General features: G+C 34.6%; 1 protein-coding gene and 1 non-coding gene across 5 annotated transcripts in view; one reads left to right on the top strand and one right to left on the bottom strand.

Annotated features, from left to right (window-relative positions):
• The window catches only part of Fkbp5 (FKBP prolyl isomerase 5), a 110,641-nt gene that overhangs the window by 41,167 nt on the left and 44,970 nt on the right, over window positions 1-24,504 (top strand). For all 4 annotated transcript variants that reach the window (XM_015487605.2, XM_048805178.1, XM_015487604.2 and 1 more), the window contains 2 exons: window positions 5,721-5,848; window positions 9,261-9,405. In XM_015487605.2, coding sequence (XP_015343091.1) covers window positions 5,744-5,848; window positions 9,261-9,405 — 250 coding nt within the window. In that variant the 5' untranslated portion in view covers window positions 5,721-5,743. The remainder of the gene's footprint in view (window positions 1-5,720; window positions 5,849-9,260; window positions 9,406-24,504) is intronic.
• Trnaa-agc lies at window positions 18,454-18,525 on the bottom strand. The gene has a single exon. It is a non-coding gene; the product is annotated as a tRNA-Ala (tRNA).

Raw genomic sequence — 24,504 nt, 5'->3', positions numbered from 1 at the left:
AGTATCCATCTTGGAGAGAGAAAGTTGAGGACTTGTCTTTTAATCTTTTTGAGGCCAAATTGGGCACAACCAAATTAAGAGGGAAAATATTGTATTCTGGTTCATTTTTTTTCTTTTTAAAAATTCAGATGAACTTTATTTTATTTTTGAATGGAGTCTTTCCTAAGCCTACCAGCAAAGGAATACTACTACTACTAATAACAACAACAACCAATAACATTATCAGGTGGTTATCATGTTCCAGTCACTGTTCTGCACTCTAAACAGGAATTAGCTCATTTTTCTTCTGGTTCATTCTTTATTGTATACTGTTTACATTTGGATATTCTAATATTTTCTAGTTTTTTTCCTATTAATATAATCCTTTGCCTCCTACTTATTTAAAAATGATAATTCATCCAACTAAGCAGTCAAAGACAAAGCAAATTTGGTCTATTAACTTTGCTTTCTCAATAATTACTGGTAGTGAGAAAAGTAAGTATACCAAAGCATTTCTTTCCCTCCTTATGTATTTAAGACATAAAATAAAGGGAGAAATAATTTGTAGTTATAGATACAGCTTCCATTTAGGATTCTCTTTTTCCTCACCTGTCTTCCTGACTGAACATCTCAGAGGTTTTGGCCCATGAAGAACTGATGTTGTAATCACAGACAGAAGTCTGATTTACGGCTTGGGAAAGTACTTACTAGATAGGTGAGAGAAGGGAGGATTAAGAAGAGAAAAAGGAAGGGCTGGGGATATAACTCAGTTGGTAGAGTGCTTGCCTTGCACGCAAAAGGCCCTGGATTCAATCCCCTACACCACCCCCAAAAAAAGGAAGAGAAAAAGGAAGGAGAAATTAATTCTGACTTTCTGTTATTTTTTTGTTCTGACCACAATTATGCATAAAATATACATAAAATCTATTATTTTAACCATCTTAAGTGTACAATTTAGTGTCATTAAGTACATTCATAATGTTGAACAACCATCACCACTATCCATTTCCAGAACTTTTGCATCATCCCAAACAGAAAGTTCTCATTAAACAACTCCCCATTCCCTCCTTCTTGCAGGTTCTGGAAATCTTTATTCTACCTTCCGACTCCAAATTTGGCTATTCTAAGCCCCCTTGTTCATTTGTTTGTGGCTTATTTCACTTTCAGGATAATGTTTTCAAGATTCTGTGTTGCAACATGTATCAGAATTTCCTTTTTATGGCTAGGTAATATTATGTAACATAAGCACATATATGCACATACATATATTTTTTAATACACATATTTTTTAAATCCATCTATCTGATAATGGACACTTGAGTTGTTTTCACCTTTTGGTTGTTGGGAATAGTGATGCTATGAACAGTGGTGTACAAGCATCTGATAGGTCCCTGCTTTCAGTTCTGAGTATATGTATGCCTGGGAGTAAAATTGTTGGATTGAATGGTAATTCTGAATTTATCACTTTGAGAAATGACCAAACTGTTTTCCACAGAGGCTATACCATTTTACATTTCTACCAGCAGTGTACAGGGGTTTCCATTTTTCTTTATCATCACCAAATATTTTATTCCTCATTGAACCCCTTTTAATAACAGCCATGCTAATGGGTATGAAATATTATTTCACTGTGGTTTTTGCATTTCCCCAGTCACTAATGAAGGTAAGTATCTTATTTACTTACTGGATATTATATATCTTACTACAGTTTACTTTTTTAAAAAAGAAAAATGCAGGCTGAGGATGTAGCTCAGTGGAGGAGCACTTGCCTGGCATATGGAAGGCCCTGGGTTCAATCTCCAGCTCCAAAAAAAAAAAAAGAGAGAGAGAGAGAGAAAGCGGGGAGGGAGGGAAAGAAACGTGTATGAGAATGCATAGGAATATTAGTATTCATTTCCCTGACCCCACACCAATGTGGAGGAAAGAAATTTCCTGAGGGAAAGTACATATAGATATACAGTTTCATGTAGATAGATAGTCTATTTATGATCTTGTTTCTTCTTTTTTAGATGTATGTCTTATCTACAAATAGATAAGTCGTCCTGACACTCCTGTTTATTGGAGTAGAGTGTTTGAGAAAGTGCTGAGGTTGAATTTGCTTGAGGGCTTGTTAGTCCATCCTCATAGAAATTTTTAAAATTAAGATCCACTTATGTTGCATTCTGTTACAAGTCCTGGATATACCTCCTTCCTGTGTCTTTTCTTTATTTAATGTTTTAGCTATAGGAAGCTGAAAGCCAGTATGACCTAGACATCTGTGGTGCTTAGAAAGAATGCTGCTATAATTTTGAGTACTTCTAACAAAGTAGCCAGTTCCTATATTCTTTTATGTCTTCTTTCTGCACATTCCTGTTACACAGTACAATGGTCTGATACAAGATATCTATATTTTAACAAAGAGAACAACAGCAGTAAATAATATACATGGGAAATTAGTGCGAAAGGCTTTAAAAATAAAATCTTATTTTGGGGCCTCTAATAATTATTTGTGTTAAGTGAAGTTTCCAGTACACTGTTGATGAAATATTAAGTGTATTCTCATTTTTCTACTATGTCCCAGGTGTCTGCTGACTAGTGCTTTGGAGAGTGCATGCTTATCTGGCATGTCCATAACAGAACGAACTGTGTGTTCCCTTTCTGGTGTTCTGGGTAGCAATTTCCCCCCTTTGAACAGTTCAGCACAGTAAGCTTTATCATAGATTAATATCCATAGCTACATAGTGATTTTTAATCCAGAATAAACCTAGGATGGGGGAAAGGAAGAAAAGTCTGTATTGTAAATACAGTAAAACTGTCCTAAAGTTTTTTGTTTTTTTTTTTTTGGGGGGGGGGATTGTCTGTCCTTTTTCAGATAATAACTTGATAAAGTAAAAAAGAATCTATTTTTGGCTTATGAAAATCTATTCTACTAATGGCCTAACTGGAATTAAGGGGAAATACTTTTTATTTGAATTTAAGTAAACCATTGTTTCCAAGAAAGCAAGGCTAGAGCCAAAAGAAACTATTTGGTTTAGTTAGTTAGTTTGTTTCTTATTTTTTTGCTCTGGGGGTGGGGGTAATCGGAATTGAACTTAGGGGCACTTTACCACTGAGATACACCCCAAGTCCTTTTTATTTTTTATTTTTTAAATTTTGAGTCAGGGTCTTAAAAAATTGCTGAGGTTCCTGCTAAGTTGCTAAGGTAGTCCTCCTGCTTTAGTCTCCAGAGTTGCTGGGGTTACAGGCATGCAGTACCATGCCAGATTAGGAAAATGTTTCTTGACTGACAGTATTTTCATTCATAGTTTTTGCTGAACTCCAAATGATGAGCATTCAGAAGAAGGCATTGCGTTGTTTGGATGTATTGTAGTCATCCTTACTTAATGTTTTATTATACTTTTTTTTTTGGCAACATTTGTACTTCGGAGCTTTCTCTCTCTTTCAGTGATTATCAGAACAACAATTTTATGTATCAGTTAAAAAATAAATTTTAAAAAGTGGCAGATGTGATGACAACTCACCCCTAAATACTTAAGCATGTGTCTCCTAAGAACAAGAATATTATTCTACATGAAATCGAAATACTATTGCATAGCCTAGAAAATTAACATCTTACACCCTTAAGAAGTTCACTGTGGTTTTCCAAATTTTTCTGATTCTCCCCAAAATATCCTTTTGTCCCCCTAATCTAGGATCCAGTTAATGATTACCTATAGCACTTGGCTGTCATAGCTCTGTCATATCCTTTAGTCTAGAACAAGCCTTCTATCTGTCTTTCTTTGGCAGTGGGATGATAATGGTGGTCCTTTATGATATTAACATTTTTTAGGAGTCTAGTCCACTTGTCTTGAAGAATGCTTCACAATCTGATTTTGTCTTTTCTTCTTTCTTTAATATTTATTTTTTAGTTGGATACAATATCTTTATTTTATTAATTTATTTTTATGTGGTGCTAAGGATTGAACCCAGGGCCTCCCACATGCTAGGCAAGCGTTCTACCGCTGAGCTAAAACCCCAAACCCTTGTCTTTTCTTCTTGATTAGTTTTGAGTTTAATATTTTGATAGAACACCACCTAGGTGATATATATTTCCTACTGCATCATATCAACAGTCACATTAATATGAGCTTATTTCACTATTAGTGTTGTAAAGTTTGGTTATGATGCAAATCACTTTATCAGAAAGGTCTTTTTCCTTTTTTTAAATAAGTAATCCGTGGAATGACACTTTGAAACTGTGTGGCTCTTTTTCCAATAAATTTTCACCTGGTGTTTTTAATTTGTTCAATACTTTAAACCATGGCTTCCCAGGGGTCTACTGATGGATGTCACTGTATCTATAAGACCCTAGGAACTTTTTTTACATGCATGTATTTTCTCAGGGATACAGGTATGAACTTTGAAATATTTAGAAGTTCTTTTCCTTCTGTTGTTGAGGTGCCCTCTATAAGTTTAGGCATTAGAAAAAAGTGTTATAAACAGTGGATTTCTGGAAACTGAGAAGCAACCCTGTTCATCTCATTTTTCTGATTATCCAGCCCAGCATTATGTAGAGCTAGGTACTTAATTTTGGTTGTTTGTTTGAGAACGATTTGTTCTAGCCTTTTACTTATCCTGAGCCAAACATTTGGATCTTTTATGTTTGGTATAAACTGTGCTAAAAAATAAAGCAAAGGGCCTTAGCCCCTGGATTTTGGTGTTCTCTTTGAAGATTTTTGGGCATAGCAATATGATTTGTGTCTTTGTTGTCACTGAAGTAAACTTAGATCATTTGGAAATGAATTAAAAACATTAGATGTTTTAGTTATATTATACCAATAAGATATTTTTCACAAGGTAAAATAGCTCTATTTGAGGGGCTGGGGATGTGGCTCAAGCGGTAGCGCGCTCGCCTGGCATGCGTGCGACCCGGGTTCGATCCTCAGCACCACATACAAACAAAGATGTTGTGTACGCCAAAAACTGAAAAATAAATATTGAAATTCTCTCTCTCTCTCTCTCTCTCCCCCTCTCCCTCTCTAAAAAAAAATATATATATATATATAAAAAAAAAAAGAAAAATTGGAATCTTTAAAAAAAAAAAAAATAGCTCTATTTGATTGTGTAGACAAGGGTCTAAGAGGTGACTTAAAGGACCCTTAAGCCTGTCATTAGCATAATATGGAATAGATTCAGAAGTCTTTGATTCTTGATTTGGTAACCAGGGAGCAGTGTGGAATTAATCATGGGAGTGGCCAGGTGAGTTTTGTTTAGCCTATTGATTAGCTGATTGGTAACATTGGTTTGCCTTGTGTGAAAAAATTGTCCACCAGGTGATATTTGAGTAGTATATTTCTTTTTTTTCCTTTGGTACTGGGGATTGACCCCAGAGGCACTTAATCACTGAGCGACACCCCCAGCTCTTTTTATATTTTTTGAGACAGGGTCTCACTAGGTTGCTGAAGTCCTCCCTAAATTGCCAAGGCTGACCTCGTAGTCTTCCTATCTCAGTCTCCTGAGTTGCTGGGATTACAGGCATGTGCCACCATGCCCGGCAAATGGTATATTTTAAAAGTGTAAATACACCACTAATTCAGGTCACCCTATGAAAGTGAATATTTTAAATCTAATTACACAAGTATCGGGGAAAATCTTAGTAGACTTAAGATTTACTTACTGGCCCTAAGTAAATCTTAAGTCTACTAAGTCTCAGTTCCCAGGGACATTTAAGATGCATAAAGAAGTAATTTTTCCCCTATCTAAAATATATTTCTTCTTGGCAGGGTTCCTGCTTACAAAAGACAATATGACTACTGATGAAGGTGCCAAGAACAATGGAGAAAGCCCAGCATCCACTGTTGCAGAACAAGGAGAAGATATTACCTCCAAAAAAGACAGAGGAGTATTAAAGGTGAGGCTACAAAGATGAATAACACAGGGAAATCTGGAAAGATTGTTTATAAAACCTTTTTTGGGGGGCTGAGGTTGTGGCTAAGTGGTAGAGTGCTCGCCTAGCACACGTGAGGCACTGGGTTCGATCCTCAGCACCACATAAAAATGAAATAAAGATATTGTATCCACCTACAACTTAAATAGATTCTTATTTCATCTTCATAACTGTGAGATTTTTATTTTTAATCCCAGATTGTATATGGTGAAACTGAGGCCCAGGTAGGTAAATTAACTTGCCTCAATATCCTGGAGATCCTGGGTTCAGCTCCAAGTTATATCAGATATTAAAATGCTATGTCCCCTTAACTTCAGAGTGTGTGTGTGTGTATGTGTGTGTGTGTGTGTGTGTGTGTGTGTGTGAGAGAGAGAGAGAGAGAGAGAGAGAGAGAAAGGATGGGGTACTTCAAAATGTGTGTGTGAACAAAGGGATGCTCTACCACAACTGTATTTCCAGATCTTTCCATTTTTTGAGACAGAGTCTTTCTAAGTTGCTCAGACTGGCCTCAAACTTGCAGTCCTTCTGTCTTAGCCTCCCTAGTTGCTAGCATTCTGAAGATTTATTTTTAACATGAAAATGTTTCTGGATACAATGAAGATTTTTTGGGGGAGTTTTATCAGAGAATATATCTTAACTTTTGAATTAGCTTTCCTACTTAATAAAATAATATATGTGAATATCACTCTATAGTTAATCATTTTTACATTTATATTTTACAATTGTGTGAGAAAATCAGAGCACCTCTTGATTTTTCCATTTTATAAGTGAATTAACTGAAGCTGAGAGAAATCAGATGGCTTTAATCAAGTAGTTATTTCTTGTACACTGGTAATACATACAGGTTTTGTATAGTTTTTGTTTTTTTCCAAAAAAGATTATTTAACACATTCTAATTATTACTACTACACAGAAATTTTAAAACCCTCTCATGTCTGCAGTAGCAAATCAGAATTTTTGAGGTTGTTTAATCTTGAATATGTGAAAGCCTTTCTTCTATGCCTAGGTCTGAATATACGCATATTCCTATTAGGTTGCTTTGTGCCAAGCCAAATTTTGGGAATTGGCAGCTGTGGAATAAGGGCTTTATGCTGTATTTTTACATCATGCTGTCTTCTTTCTTCAGAAGGTCTTCTCAGTCTTGTAACTATAATTACTCATCCCAAATTCCAGGATGTTTTCAGAGACAGTGGAGATTCTTTAGGCTGTCCTCAGCAGAATCTTCTACCTCATCTTTTCAGTCCTCATTTCCAGAGTCCCCAACTTGCCTGAGACTCTGGGTCTTACTGTGTTTTTTCTTGCTATAATCGAATACCTGAGATTGGGTAATTTGTAAAGTGTAGAGATTTATTTTGGCTCACAGTTCTAGAGTCTGGGAAGTCAAAGAACATGGTATCTGCATCTGCTTGGCCTCTAGCAAGCTCACTTCACAGTAGATAGCAGAAGGGTAGGTAGGCACATGTGAAAAAGGCAGCACAAGGGGTGGACTTACTATAATTAATCCAGTCCCTCTAGAACCAGAATTTACACAAGAAAGGCATTAATTCCACTGAACTACCTAATTGCCTTTTGAAGGTCCCACACCCCAATATCACCACAATTACAAATTTCACCACAAATTCCAGAGAGGACAAATCATATTCAAACATGCTTTGTTCTGGGGAATAAATCTAATAACAGGATTTTAAAGTTTGTAAGAAATATTTGCGATTGGGAATTCCATAAATTGTGTTACTTGTCACAGCCTCAGGTTCACTATGAGACTTCTGAATAATACCACCAATCTTGTAGAGTTATCAGGATAAGGAAAAACACTTAGCTTTTATAGTAATCTTTCTTATTATTATATGATATCAAATAAAGGACCAGGGCAAATTTAGAAAGTCAGCAACCTTCTGGAAGATAAAAATTAGGTTTACATTTTTTTTACATGAATTTAACTCCAGACTTAGGCACAAGTTTAGTTGGCTGCAGAAACCTAAAGTGAGACCATAGTATCACTTGTCAGTATGAATGACTATCTGCCTCCCTGGTAGGCATTCATCCCATATGCCCAGTTGTTTCTTTTTAGTCCTTTGAATGTAAATTCCTACTGATAACTGATTGTAGGCTCCTAGATTCCATACGCAGTTCATGAACATGAGCACTTTAAGAATATCATGTGGTTTCTTTTAGATTGATTTTTTTTAAAACTTTTTTTTTTCTTTTGAAGTCCTAGAAGGGCAGTTGTTTTTTTTTTGTTTTTTTTTTTTCCTTTAAAGACTGTTTGGACATTTGAGCTAAGAAAAGTTATAGAAAAGAAGTTCACAGTGTTTATGTGGGGCAGGGTTCAGAGGATACACCTCAAACAATTTAAAAACAAATAATATAATTCGGTAAACAAAAACTCTTCTACAAAAGATGTTTATGTATTGTTAGCTATTAGCCTCTGTTATCTCCTAAAAATGGTTAATTTATCTAGATGATTGACAGAATAAATTACACCACCACTTGCCTAAATAAAATAAGATTTCCTTTTCCAAGATCTGACCAACTGCATTAGGAGGTTGCTCTGACAATAACAAAATAAATATACTGGATTTTATGATAACTAAATATTTTTTATCTTGGAGCTTTTTTTGGCATTTCCCTTACTAGAAAACAAATTATTCAGTATCATGTCAAACTGTGCAGTGATAACTGATGTTTTTTTACAGATTAAATATTTTTCTTTTTTTTTTTTTTAAAGAGAGAGAGAGAGAGAGAGAGAATTTTTTTTAATATTTATTTTTTAGTTTTCAGCAGACACAACATCTTTGTTTGTATGTGGTGCTGAGGATTGAATCCGGGACGCACGCGTGCCAGGCGAGCGCACTACCGCTTGAGCCACATCCCCAGCCCTAAATACTTTTCAAATAAGTGTAGCCTGTTACACCAGGATGTTGGGCTTTCTGAAATTAAACCAAACTAGCAGAATCTAATAATAAGCTAATGTTTTTAGCCAAAGAGGAAAGTAAATGAAATCACACCTTTGAAACTTTGTTTTAGACTTTTTATTGATTGTTTTTGAGTCATTTTGGTCTAATTTAGTTTGTATATGGACTATCTAATGTTTTAAGAGATTTAAAGGTAAACAGTATAGGGCTTTAAGCAAGATTTATTGGTTAATTCTTTTGAAGAAATAAATAGTGTAATCAGCAATAAAATAGAATATTACATAAAAGATCATGTCCTTACAAAAGATAGTTTTCTAATAGGGACAGTTATTGAAAGAATTATGAACAGATAGAGTAGATTTATAAATATGCCTGAGTGGCTTGGAGTAGATTGTTACCTTTTTAATTCTCTAATTGTAAGTAAAAACTTTCTGTTTCTGAATTTTCTTTTTTTCCCCTAGATTGTCAAAAGAGTGGGAAATAGTGAGGAAACACCAATGATTGGTGACAAAGTTTATGTCCACTACAAAGGAAAATTGTCAAATGGAAAGAAGTTTGATTCCAGTCATGATAGAAATGAACCATTTGTTTTTAGTCTTGGCAAAGGTAAGATGGTGTTTTTTGAGTTGTATTTTGGTTAGATTTATTACTATTTGTACTAAATAGGAGCAGTGGAACCTGTCCTTGCCAAAAGAAGATACTTTAGAACAGTAATATTACTCATGGATTTCTGGTTGTCTCTGAGGTCCTTTTCAGGGGTTATTACATAATGATGATTATTTTCATAACAATGCTAAAATGTTATTTGCCTTTTAAATGTGTTGACATATGCACTGCAGTGGTAAAGATTGCTGGTGTCTTAATGTGAATCAAGGGATTGGCAATAATTATGGTATTTTTACTACTTCTCATTCACCATTTACATAGTGGAAAAAAAGCTAATTTTCAACATTGGAATGTCTTTGATAAATCAGTAAGAATTACTAATTTTTCTAAAATTCAAGGGGCTTCTCTTGGTTTACTACTCTGTGATAGGGAAGAAGCACAGAGCACTGCTGCCATTGAAGACTCTCATGGTCTAAAAGAAGAGCACTTGTGAGCTTACTGAACTTTTTTTTTTAATAAATGGACACAATACCTTTATTTAAAATTTTTTTTTCAGTATTTATTTTTTAGTTGTAGTTGGACACAATACCTTTATTTTGTTTATTTACTTTTATGTGTTATTGAGAATTGAACTCGGGCCTCACACGTGCTGGGTGACTACTGCTAAGCCACAACTCCAGCCCCAATATCCTTATTTTATTTGTTGTTTGTTGTTTTTTTTTTTTTGTATACAAAGTATATTCATACCAATTCGTGTACTTTGGATAATAATCATCATCACATTCCACCATCATTTATAACCCAATGCCCCCTTGTTTATTTTTTATGTGATATTGAGGATTGAACCCAGCTTCTCACATTTGCTAGGCAAGCCTTCTATCACTGAGCCACAACCCCAGCCCCGCTAACTGACTTTTTTTTTTTTTTAATTTTTGTAGTTGTAGATAGACAGCATACATTTATTTTATTTGTTTATTTTTATGTGGTGCTGAGGATCAAACCCAGTGCCTCACACGGGCTAGGATAAGTACTCCACCACTGAGCTACAGCCTCGGCCCCGCTAACTGACTTTTATGAAATATCACTTTTACTTGAAAGGGCAAACTGTGGTTATTCAAACTTGATTATTTAGTATTTTGGCAGATATTTTCCTGAAAATGAATGAAGTGAGCCTGTGACTTCGAGGAAAAGAACTGACAATGCTTGTTGCCATTGAATTATTGTTTTGAAAAATTTGTGTTTACTATTGTGAGCTTTATAGCTTCCCAAAATTTAAGACAGTTCTGATGAGATCAGTGAGTGTTAATGAATATGATATTTTTTACTTTATACAATGAAATGTATTATAATTTGAAAGAATTATGTATATATAACTCATTAAAATTTTCTCAGTGATCAATGCAGGATGTATAAGGTCATGTGTAGATAAATAATTGATTTAAAGTACAAGCTAAACCAGTGGATTTTGATGTAAGACAATATGAAAAGTTCAACTGGTATGCTTTTAGATTTCACAATGTGACTAACCATTAATATACTTTTGACACAGTGTCAGATGGTTATATTCACAGTTATCTGCTATTAAAGTACTCCTACCTTTTCAACTATCTCTTTGTAGGTTTGAAATTTTTTTCATGTACTTCAACTAAAATTAGATCAGATGAATACAGAAGTAGATATGAGAATTCAGTTCTTTTTTTTTTAAAAATATTTATTTTTTTTAGTTTTCAGTGGACACAACATCTTTATTTTATCTTATTTTTTTTATGTGGTGCTGAGGATCGAACCCAGGCCGCAGGCATGCCAGACGAGCGCGCTACTGCTTGAGCCACATCCCCAGCCCGAGAATTCAGTTCTTAAGTCAGATATATTTTACATTTGTAAAGTTAGAAAACAATGCTATTCTTTTCACTAATTTTGTTTTGTTTTGGAAAATAGTTATTTTTATAAAATTAAGTGATTTATGTTAATATGGGGTTGTTTTACAATGAATTATTAAATAACTTTTAGTTTTAATATTAATCAATGGATGTACCATGTAAATAAAAGCTCTTTTTAGTCCTCAACTTATCTATTTATTTTAGTATGGGGATAGAACCTAGGGCCTTCTACATTTCTACTACTGAGCTATTATACCTCCCACCCCAGTAGTAATTCTCAGTTTTCAATATGAGGAAGAAAAGGTTGAGAACTTCTGTTTTTAAGAGTTAAATATGATTTTTTACCTATTTCTTTTCAAGTATTTTAAAATGTCATTTGTTTTGGTATTCTTATTTCCTTTAATCTTGTAAGAATAAGAGTCCATACATAAAATTTAATTTTGTGGACCATTTGACTAGTTGGATGCTAGTGGCTGAATTATAATGTCTTGTCTTTTTGTTTGCTATAGGCAGGTCTAATTCATTTCTAGATTAAGTGTGAGATGTTAAAACGGTTAATTCCCCTTATCTACCATCCATGGTTCAGGGTTGACTATAATTCCTTTCTCTTTCTGATTCTGTTGATAGTTGAATTGCTAACCAAACATAGATCTGGAAAAGGAACCAGTAAGCAATAAAATCTTTCTACCTCTCTATCATTCCGCCTTCCCTGGTGACATGTGTTTGTGTGTCATGGTGGCATGTGTTTCCTGCCCACCTGTGCTCTTTCCAGGCTTTTGTGCTAGCTGTGCTACTATTCCCCTTCTCCTTTAGGTCTTTAGTGAGTTAATGGCTGTGATAATAATTTGTGTTTGAATAAGATAGCAATCAAAATAAAAAATGGTCTTTCTCTGACATAGCAGATAATTATGACAGTTATTTTTTAGGTTTTTTTTTTTTTTTCTTTTCTTTTGGTGATTTAGAGAAGTGAACCCTTCTGTGCTACCAGAATGGCTATGGCATCATTATTTAATTTGGATAATCTCAGAGTGACCAGCCTCATTAGATCTCCTTGTTCTTACTGTCCCCCAAATTATTACTCTACCTTTAGAATTTCTGTCTTGAGGAAATTGAAGATTTAAGATAACAGGTCATCTCTCAGCAGTTGTCTTGGCAAGTAGAGTTAAGAATTGCTGAGAATTTATGCTGCCACCTTCTCTGTCGAGATTTTCTCAGTAAAATACTATAGAGAATGAGTCTTTCATGTTTCCTAGAATTTTGAACAGAATGAAAAGATTTCCTGAGTTCTTTTTTAAAAATACAAGTTGAAAGAAAAAAATAGGCAACTTTCAGTTGATTTCATACCTATGATACACCTGTGTAGAGACAGTATGGTTTTATGGGAGGAACATAGAGCTGGGTGTTAGGAAATTGGGGTTCCTGTCTTCTTTGTTCCTGTGGTAAGCAAGCATGAGTAAACCACCTAACCTTCCCTGCTCCTATAAATAAGAATCTGTAGAGCACTTTAAGAGTTCCATTCTTACAGCTTTTGTAAAGAATGCAGGTACAAAGTCATAAAGACAAACATCAACACAGTAACAGACCTTTAGAGACAACTGTAAAGTGGCCTATCTGTCCTAATTAGAAATATTAGGAAAGAACAATGTATATCCTAAACCCTTTGTAACACAATGTGTTTGTCTATAAAACAACAAGCAGGGTCTGGGTTTTTGGCTCAGTGGTAGAGCACTTGCCTAGCATGTGTAAGGCACTGGGTTCGATTCTTAGCACCACATAAAAATAAATAAATAAAATAAAGGCATTGTGTCTATCTACAACTAAAAAAATATTTTTTTAAAAGATAAAATAGTTTAAAAAAAACAACAAGCATTAGTTAGGTAGTTTATAATTCACACATGTAGCAGTAGCCACTTAAACAAAATGAAAAAATAATATAGAATATAGCATAAATACTGTCTATTGAATTCTCTTGACCCCTTGTAGTTTACATCTCCAAAAGAAATACATAAAAAAATATTTCAGAAGCTGTTCTATGCTAATTTTGGGATTCTGTGTGACTTCAGTGTTTTAAATAGAATTATAAGAGCCGGTCTGTAAAAGTCACATTTAAGAAAAATACATATCAGGGGCTGAGGCTGTAGCGCAGTGGCAAAGTGCTTGCCTAGCATGTGTGAGGCACTGGGTTTGGTCCTCAGCACCACATAAAAATAAATAAATAAAATAAAATAATTTTTAAAAACTTGTTTTATACAGCTAACAAAAATTTTTTTTAAAAAATGAAAAAAGGGGCTGGGGTTGTGGCTCAGCCTGGCACGTGTGAGGCCCTGGGTTCGATCCTTAACACCATATTAAAATAAATGTATTGGGTCTAATTAAAACTAAAAAATAATTTTTAAAAAATGAAAAAAAGATAAGGTACTGTGCTAATCAGCTGTTTGTTACTGTGACCAAAATGCCTGACATAAACAACTTAAAGGAAAACTTGTTTTGACTCATAGTTTCAGAAGGTTTAATTTATGGTTGGCTGGCTCCACTGCTTTGAGCCTGAGATGAGGCAAAGCATTATGTCAGGAGGGCATGGCAGAGAAAAGCTGTTCACCTCATGGTGGCTGGCAAACTGGGCAGGGGAGGGGGAGGAGTGTGCATGTACCAAGGATAAGAAATAGAAATACTCTTCCAGGACCTACCTTCTAATCCATTAATAGATGAATCTATTAATGAATCCATTAATAGATCAGAGCCCTCATGATCCAGTCACTTCCCCAAAACCCTACCTCTGAACACTACTGCATTGAGGAACAAGCCCACACATGAGTCTTTAGAAGGTGTTCCAGATCCACACCATTATAGGTCAATACACAAATCTGAGCTATACTGACACATAGTACATTTCCGTTACTTTTTCTGTACCATCTTTTAAACTTTTATTTTCCTCATCTAAAGTGAGGATAATAATTGTGTATACTATTATTACATTCTATTAAATATAATGTTACCTTATGATGTTGAGATTAAGTAAGATAATGCATATCATTGCTTAGCATTCAGCTTAACACATAGTAAGTAAGCACTCAGGTATTTATTAATATCGTCACTGTTTGGGTTCTTGACTGGTAAGAACTGTGTTATAGCAGTTTGGGTCCTAACTCTATTTATTATGCATACAGGCATTTTGAAACAATGCTTAGCCATCTTTTTTACTCCCAGAACATTAGGAAAGACAAAAAAATGAACTGGATATTATTACCATGGAATATGTTACAGAGATTAAGGTGAGGAGATGGATCACTGAGTTTTCTTGACTGAATTTTACATGTTCTGAATTCCTTAAACTATATCCATAATTCACTTAAAAAGGAGTTAAAATGAACTGGGTGCAGTGGTGCATGCCTGTAATCCCAGAGGCTTGGGAGGCTGAGTCAGGATGATTGCAAATTCAAAGCCAGCCTCAGCAACTTAGCGAGACCTTGTCTCAAATAAAAATGAAAAACATTTAAAAGGGCTGGGATGGGGGACAGCTAGGGATATAACTCGGTGGTTAAAGTGCCCCTGGTTCAATCCCTGGTACCAAGAAAAAAAAAGTTAAAATGAAAATGGCCTAGGTTTTCATATGTACTTCTAAAAAAGGAGTTTTGTTTTCTCCCATCCTCCCCCCTCTTGCCAAAAAATTTCATTAAAATGAAGGAGATAGATAGATTTTGGAGATGAGTTATTCTATTCATATTCTTATAAATAAATCCAAGAACACTAAAGTCTTACTGCCTCCGTGCTCACTCCTAAAAAGGTGTGGAAAAATGGATTCTATTCTAATAGCATTGCTTTTTTGGGGGGGGGTTTGCTGGGGATGGAACCCAGGGCCTTGTGCATACGAAACAAGCACTCTACCAACTGACCTAAATCTCTAGCTGAAAAATAGATTCTCTTCTGATAGCTGCTTCATTGAAGTTGTTTTTTATGCTTTTGTTATATGACTAACTTGAAGATAAAAATCCTGTTATGGGGATTGGGGTAGTAGCTCAGGATAGAGCACTTGCTTAGCGCGTGTGAGGTACTGGGTTCCAGCCTCAGTACTACATAAAAATAAATAAAATAAAGGTATTGTGTCCATCTACAACTAAAAAAAAAATTATTAAAAAAATTATATTTTTCACTCAGATCTGAGAACTAAAAGAAATAAACCAACAATTTTAGATTTTTCACATACCTATAGTTCCCTTTTATTATTGAGATTAAACCAAAATGAAGTAAATATTTTTTTTAAGTACTTGCAGTATAGGCCAAGGGCCTTATACATACATGTATTATCTCATTTAATCCTTGTGCTAATTCTGTTATTTTTTAGATTCTCTATTCAACTTATCTAATGTAGTTTAGGTGACAGTTATATTAGCATTTGTGTTTAAGCCTCTCTGAAATATTTTATTGAGACATTATTTAAAGATGTTAAAATTTATCTTTTTAAGCAATTACTGAATTTTGTTAATCTATAACTACCACCATAATCAATTTCTTCAACCCTAAACATGTTCTTATATCCTTTTGCAGTCATTTGTCTTCCTTAACCTTAGACCCTAGGCAATCAGTAATCTGATTTCTGTTATAATTTTGCATTTTGTAGAATTTAACATAAATAGAATTATATGTTGTTGTTGGTATTTGACTTCTTTAACAATGATTTTAAGATTCATTCATGTTGAATTGCTAAGTCCTGTTTCACAGTAAAGAAATGTCACTGTGTATCCATTCAAAAGTTGGACATTTTGTTTGTTTCCAGTTTGGGGCTTTTATAAATAATGTTATGAACATTCACATGTGTATCTTTGTATAGATTTACATTTTCATTTATTTTGGTAAATAAATATCTGGGAGTAGCCTTGCTGGTCATATAATAAGTGTGTGTTTTTATGAGACACTGACATGTTAATTTTCAAAGTGACTACCATTACCAGAATGCATGAATTTCAGTTTTTTACATCCTCATCGCATTTAGTATTGTCAGTTCTTTTTAATTTTAGTAGGTATGAAATGATATTTCATTTGTTTCTTGTTCACATTTCCTTGGTAATTAGAAGGTATCTTTTCTTGTAAATGTTTGTATATTTTCTTTTCTGAAATGTTTTTCCAAACCTTTGCCCTATTTAAAAGAATCAGTTGTTTGTCCTACTGAGTTGTACTAACAAGACAAGAACTTTGACAGATATGTATTTGGCAAGCATATTCTCTTGGTCCCTTTTCAGCCTTCTCCTTTTCTTAATTGGTTTTTCAAGAAACAGTAGTTATTTGGATGAAGTTTAGCTTGTCAAATTTTTTCTTTTATTGTTTGGGTACCTACTACAACCATTTTTGTTTCTTCTGGGTTTTTGTTTATATATGAGAAGACTGATATACAGAGATGTTAAGGAATTTGCCCATAGAGAGACAGCGTCAAAGCCAGGATTCAAACCCAGTTTCTCTGAAATTATATTAGATCTTAAGATTTAAAATATAAGCCAAGCCAGGTTCAAGAACAAAGGAGGTCCTAGTCAACAGAATGTGCTAAGTGGCTGCTATATACCAGACATTTTATAAGAATGATACATCATAGTTAATGAAGTTTATCAAAAGCAAATTAGTGCTGTAGTATGCTTGATATTATGGGAATTAAAGCTTTGTTTTTAGTTTTTGTGGTACTAGGGATTGAACCCAGGAGAGCTCTGCCTCTAAGATATATTCCCAGCACTGGCCCCCTCCTTTAAAAAGTTTTCTAAATTGACCAGGATTGTCTCAAACTTGTGATCTTCCTGCCTCAGCCTCCTAGTAGCTAGGATTACAGACATGCATCACTGTACCAGCTGAAGTATTTTTTTTTCCTCATATACTTTTAAGTCTTGATAACATTATACAACTATGAAAATTCATGTATTAGTGAGGAATAACCATGAGGCTAACCCCACACTGAGTCATTTGTGGTTCAGCCAGGTGCTCCCTTTAAGTTTCCATTGCTATTCTTACTCCCACTTAAAAATATTCTTAATAAATTGACTTTACATGCAGTTTAGGGAAATGCAGGATTTGTAAGGAAAGATTTTAAGGAAAAATATTTAATTTTTCTAACCCTCCAAAAAATTTGAACCAGAAAAAGATAATATACTTAAAAAAATTACTTTCTTTGGTTTTACCTGGTACTTTACACTTTGAGGAAGCTTGCTTCCTATTTCTGTTGCTAAGTTGATAGCAGGGAAAAGCCAAATTAAGCAGACAGAACGTGTAGACTGAGAGAAGCTAAGCAAATTTCTAAATCTATTTACGTTCGGTATTGCATCATGATTACATTTCTTTATTGTGTACAATCTTGTGTTGTAGTTCTTTGGGAAATAAAAGTGATTAAAATAGGACCTTTGCCTTCAAGCAAGCATTTAATAGTTCACCCTGGCAGAGTTGATGCTATGGCTGTCTTGGAACAGATAATGCCATCATATACATTTTCTTTCCCTGTTTGTTTTAAATTATAAGCTGTGAGGATAGAGAGAAGTCATCCTGTGATCAGTTTCTTAGAATTAGAGAAATGGCAAAAATAGAATGTGGTATTAGAAATTATGAGCACTTTAAAAGTGTTCATAAATTAATTTGTTCAATTTGTGATCAGGTACTTTTGGTAGGGAATGGGATGATTGTCAGAATCCTTTTAGAAGAAGACCAAATAAAATTTATAAGAGGAAAAATATACAGGAAAAAATAATTTGCCTTATTTATTGCAAACAGAAAAAAGACAATGTCATTTTTATCGGTGATCCAAAATTTTCTGTTTTCAATGTACAGAACACTAGTAAAATGCACAGATAGTTAAAATAGAAATCTGATGTTGATGCTTAGTCGTAGAAATCCATCAGTGAAAGCAAAGCAGGAATGAATCAGATGCTTTTGGCTGGGGGATACTGGGAATTGAACTCAGGGGCACTTGACCACTGAGCCTCATCCCTAGCCCTATTTTGTATTTTATTGAGAGACAGGGTCTCACTGAGTTGCTTAGAGCCTTGCTAAGTTGCTGAGACTGGCTTTGAACTCATCCTGCCTATCCTCCTGAGCTGCTGGGATTACAGGCATGTGCCACCACACCTGACTAGCATTTTTTTTTTAATATTTATTTTTTAGTCTTCGTTGGACACAATACCTTTATTTATTTATTTCTATGTGGTGCTGAGGATCGAACTCAGGGCCTCGTACATGCTAGGCAAGCGCTCTACCACTGAGCTACACCACAGCCCTCCTAACTAGCATTTTTAATTACTTTGAAACTTACTAAGAATTAACTTTGAGTTTACCAACTTTTGTTTTTTGATAGAAAATATTTTATAATAAAAATATTTCTTTCCTGTTCTCCTTTTCTATCCCTTTATGAAAAATTAAACTTTTCTTTGTTTAATACTATATAATTTTCATTATACAGTACTTTAAATTTTCTTATATTTCAAATGTAAACATATGTTTAATAATCCATACTTTTCAACAAGGGTGCCAGGACAATTTGTGGGAGAAAGGACAGTCTTTTCAACAAATGATGCTGAGGAAACTTAATTTAACTTATATTTAACTTTTCTAACCCTTCTCAAAAGTGTAAGGTGGTAGTTGTGGCTCAGTGGTAGAATGCTCACCTAGCGCTGGGTTCAGTCTTCAATACTACATAAAAATAAATAAATAAATTATTGTGTCCAACTACAAAAAATAAATATTTAAAAAAAAGTTTAAGTCAGATAATAAACCTTAAGAAAGTATTTTCATTGGTTTTACCTGATTCTTTACAATCAAAGAAGAATGATTTGATCCCTACCTTACACGATATGCAAAAATTAACTAAAAATGGTTCAAAGACAAGTGTAAGACCTAGAACTATAAAACTCCCAAAAGAAAACAGGTAAAGCTTTATGATGTTGGATTTAGCAGTAGTTTCTTGGAAATGACAACAAAAGCACAAGCAACAAAAATCTGTTTTAAAATAGATAAATTGGGCTACTTTAGAATTTTAAATTTCTGTGTGTCAAAGAATACAACAGAATGAAAGGCAACCTACAGAATGGGAGAGAAATGTTTATAAACCATATATCTGATAAGGGGTTAATATCCAAAATACATGAAGAAGTTTTACAACTCAACTCATTTTTTTTTTAATTAAAAAAATGGTTAGCTGGGTGCAGTGGCACACAATTGTAGTCCTAGCTACTTTAAAAGACTGAGGCAGGAGGATGGAAAGTTTGAGGCCAGTCTAGCCAACTTAGTGAGACCCTATCTGAAAATAAAAAATGAAAAGTATTGGGATATTTCTCAGTGATAAAATGCTTACCTAGCATGTTTTAAGGCCCGAGGTTCAATCTTCAGTAACCCCCCCCACACAAAAAAAAAGAATTTAAATAAACACTAAAAAAATGGACAAAGGAATTGAATAGACATTTCTCCAAAAGGGTTATTCAAAAGATTCACCATCATAAGGGAAATTTAGTACAAATCACAATGCAAATCTTATTAGGATGGATACTAAAGTAAGTATAAGGGTAAGTGAATGAATGAATAAACAAATAAATAAATGAAAGCTGGTAAGGATATGGAGAAATAGAATCCTTTAAACCTTTCTACACTGTTGTTGGAAATGTAAAAAGAGTACAGCCTCTATGAAAAATAGTGCAGCATTTCTCCCCCCCACACACACACAAATTAAAAATAGGGTCTTGAAGAGATATTTGTACACTTATGTTCACGGTAGCTTATTCACAATAGTTAAAAGGTGGAAGCATTGTCAGATGTCCATTGTCAGATGAATGGATGGACAAAATATGATATATACATACATGGAATATTATTCAGTCTTAAAATAGGAGATAGTGACACATGCAACAGCATGGATGAATCTTGTGGACATTAGGGCAAGTGAAATAAGCCAGACACAAAAGACAAATACTGTGATTCCATTTATATGAGGTATCTAGAGTAGTCAGATTCATAAAAACAGAAAATATAATGGTGATTGCCAATGACTAATGGAAGGAGGAAATGGGGAATTGTTTAATGGGTATAAAATTTCAAATTTGCTTATAAGTGGTATGGGATCAAATAAAAGTGTCTGCACCACAAAGGAAACAAGACCATAAAGAGAGAGCCTACCAAACGGGAGCAGATCTTTGCCTCCTGCTTCTCAGAGCATTCATATCCAGAAAATATAAAGGACTCAAAACTTAACATAAAAACAAAAAACCCTAATTACCCATTTAATAAATGGGGAAAGAGCTAAACAGATACTTCTCAAAAGAAGAAATACAAATGGCCAACACATATGAAAAAAAAATGTTCAACGTCTCTAGCAATTAGGGAAATTCAAATCAACGTTACATAGAGGGCTGGGGTTGTAGCTCAGTGGCAGCACACTTGTATGTGTGAGGCACTGGGTTCACTCCTCAGCATTACATAGAAATAAATAAAATAAAGGTATTGTGTCCATCTATAATTAAGAAAATTTAAAAAAAAACTACATAGATTTCATCTCTCTCCAGTCAGAATGGCAGTTATCAAGAATATAAGTAATAAATGTTGGAAAGGATGTGGGAGAAAAGATACACTTATACATTGTTGGTGGGATTGCAAATTAGTGCAACCACTCTAGAAAGCAGTATGGAGATTCCTAAAAAAAGAAAGAAAGAAAAAAAAAAGAAATGTAGGTGGTTACCCTAAAACCCAACTATACCACTCCTTGTTATGTATTTAAAAGATAAAATCAGCATACTATAGGGATGCAGCCACATTCGTGTTTATAGCAAGATAATTCACCATAACCAAGCTATGGAACCAACTTAGATGTCTGTCAACAGCTAAATGGATAAAGAAAATATGGTCTGTATACCCAATGGAGTATTACTCAGCCATAAAAAATGAAATTATGGCATTTGCCAGTAAATTAATGGATCTGGAGACCATCATGCTAATGAAAATAAGCCAGACCCAGAAAGTCAAAGGTCAAAAAAAATTTTTTTTAATATGTGGAAGCCAATCCAAAATAAAGAGAAAAGAAAAGAGCAGGGAGGAATTCCATGAAAATAGAAGAAAGATTAGTGGAGTAGAGGAAGGGAATATAGGGGGACAGCTTAAGGAAAGAACAGTGAAGTGAACCTGATCTAACTTTCCGATAGACATATATGAATATACCACAGTTAATCTCTCCTTTATATATATCTACAAGGTATACCAATTTTTTTAAAAAAATACAACTAAAAATAAGTAAATAGCAGAACTGTAGAGTAAAGAGAACAAGGAAGAGAGGAAGGGAGGGAAAGGGGAAGTACTATGGACTGAATTATACCAAATTATGTTTCATGCTTTTATAATTATGTCAAAATGAATACTAATGTGGAGCTGGGTGCACTGGTGCATACCTGTAATCCCAGCAACTCCAGAGGCTGAGGCAGGAGGATCTCAATTCAGTGCCAACCCCCGCAACTTTGTGAATCCTTGAGCAACTTAATGAGACCCTGTCTTGAAATGAAAAGGGCTGGGGATGTGACTCAGTGGTTAAGCCCCTCTAGGTTCAATTCCTTGTACCAATAGTAATAATAATTAATAAATAAAAAAGGATTGGGGATGTGGCTAAGTGGTTAAGTGCCCTAGGTTCAATCCCCAGTACCCAAAAAAAAAAAAAAATAAAAGATCCATAGCTAAAAATAATAAGCATCCACTGGGGAAAAACTTTTCAGATTAGGATAATAAATTTTTATCACAATTAAACTTTTTTTAGTCAATAAAGAAAATAATTATATAGTCAAAAGTCCTAGTCACTATCTATGGTCTTTATTATGAGTGAAAGTGTTGGGTGATTAAATTAAAATGTTTGGAGGGGTATGATTTTTTAAAATCAGAATATATAATGAACTATATTAGAATACCAGACTAATGGAATATATTATACAGTACTATAGAAGAAAGCAAAAATATAGTGGATTGCTTTTTTTTTTTTTTTTTTTTTAAATAATGGTGCTGGGGGTTGAACCCAGGGCCTTGTGCATGTGAGGCAAGCACTCTATCAGCTAAGCTATATCCCTAGCCCCTAGTGCATTGCTTTTTTGGGGGGAGGGAGGGAGACCGGTGTGCTCAACCACTGAGCCACATCCCCAGCCCTAATTTGTATTTAGAGACAGGGTCTCACTGAGTTGCTTAGTGCCTCGGTGGTGCTGAGGTTGGCTTTGAACTTTTCATCTTCCTGCCTCCACCTCCCAAGCCACTGGGATTACAGGTGTGTACCACTGTGCCCGTCTAGTGCATTGCTTTTATACTGCATTTTGTGTACTTTTAAACTCCCCTGCTTCCCCCCCCTCCCACTCCTGGTACTGGGGATTGAACCCAAGGGCTGTTGAGCTATATGCCCAAAACGGTTTTTTAAAAATTAATTAATTTACTAGTTCTAATCGGTTACATTTGACAGTAGAAAGCTCTTCGATTCATTGTATACAAATGGAGCAGAATTTTTCACTTCTCTGGTTGTGCATGAAGTAGAGTCATACCCAAAGCATTTTAAAATATAATTTTTTGAGATAGTTAAGTTGCCTGGGCAGGCCTTGAATTTGAAATCCTGCATTATTCAGGGTTACAGGAATGTACCAATCCACTGACAACTTTTAAACTTTTTAAATTGTCAGTAGTTATATAGACATTAAAAAGTATGTAAACTTAGGGGATAGCTACATTTTACATTTATGTATCTTATTTCATATTCTTTTTTTTTTAAATAAAGACTCTTTTTTTAAGAGAGAGTGAGAGAGAGAGAGAATTTTTAATATTTATTTTTTAGTTTTTGGCGGACACAACATCTTTGTTTGTATGTGGTACTGAGGATCGAACCCGGGCCGCACACATGCCAGGCGAGCGCGCTATCGCTTGAGCCACATCCCCGGCCCTATTTTATATTCTTTTACAAATGAAATAGGACTTCTAAAATTGATAAAGTAAATTGTGTTTGAGCTAGTAAAATTGAAGTCCAGATCAAATGGAAGAATAAATTGTGTTTGTGTATTTTTGGTGTATTTTACCAACAGCTAAATCCTAAAGATAAAAATCTTCAAAAGGTTTATGCTTCTGTCCTGGCAATTCTGTTTCTAAGAGTTTAGCCTAGGTAATATAGTAGAAGCTGCTTAATCAACTCCACACTTACTAATGCTTTCATTATTTTGCAAATAACCTGAGTAATACAGCTGGTTACCCACTCTGCGGTGTGGTCTCACATTCTGCTCCCACCAGTTGTGTGGACCTTGTCCATGCCCTGCAGCCACATCATATTTGAACAAGTTTAGTTCATTACTTACCAAGGAGGACAGTATACCATGGGAAACAGCAGCATGTCTAAGTATGAAGAAAAGAAATTTTTAAAAAGTTTGGGGAATTCTAAGGAAGCAGGGCTTTGTTTTGTATTGGACACTGTTAGGATGTAGGATGATTCTATGTTTAAGTGTCTTAATAAATTTTATTAAAAGAGGTTGGGCTGGAGTAGAGGAAAGCTTAAAATTCTGACTGGTAAAGAAACAGCAGTCACTCATATTAGCCAGGAGAGGGGGGTGTTTGGCATTTTGTAGGGTGCAGGGTGACCTTATTTTTTTTGTCCGGGCTTAGACAAAGTTTAGAAGTGTTTTGTCTCAATTTACCTTTGTATCTGAGTGAACTTGTCTGATAGTGATGTTTTGTTACATTGTTCATGTCCAATAGGAGAGTAACACGGCCTCCCATGCCAGCTTTGAATAATACTAAGGCCTACAGCTGGACATGTCTGAGCAGTTTCCAGATGTCAGGGACTGCTTTTTTGCCTTCTCAGACTCATTAAGAATCACTTGAAATCTGTTTATACCTATAGTACTTTCAGTAATTTATATAGTTTCATTAAATAGTATATAAAACACTGGAATTACTATACAAAGAAAAGAATTAACTATAAAAATCAGGTTGAATGTTTTAGAAAGATTTATTAAGGCAAAATGCTAAAAGTGTGGGGCTGGGGTTTTGGCTCAGTGTTAAGGTGTTTGCCCAGCATGTGTGAAGCACTAGGTTCAATTCTCAGCACTACATATAAATAAATGAATAAAATAAAGCCTACCAACATCTAGAAATACATGTTAAAAAATGCTAAAAGTGTTTTTTAAATGGCTGTTGAATTAGGGATGGGCAGGCAAAATGGCCTTTTCAGAATATATTGTTAACCAGACGGATCCTACATGTC

This window comes from Marmota marmota, unplaced genomic scaffold (genome assembly GCF_001458135.2).
Source record: "Marmota marmota marmota unplaced genomic scaffold, marMar, whole genome shotgun sequence".
NCBI lineage: Eukaryota > Metazoa > Chordata > Mammalia > Rodentia > Sciuridae > Marmota > Marmota marmota.
The sequence above is the reverse complement of the archived record's forward strand: the minus strand, read 5'-3'. Positions and strand labels throughout refer to the sequence as shown.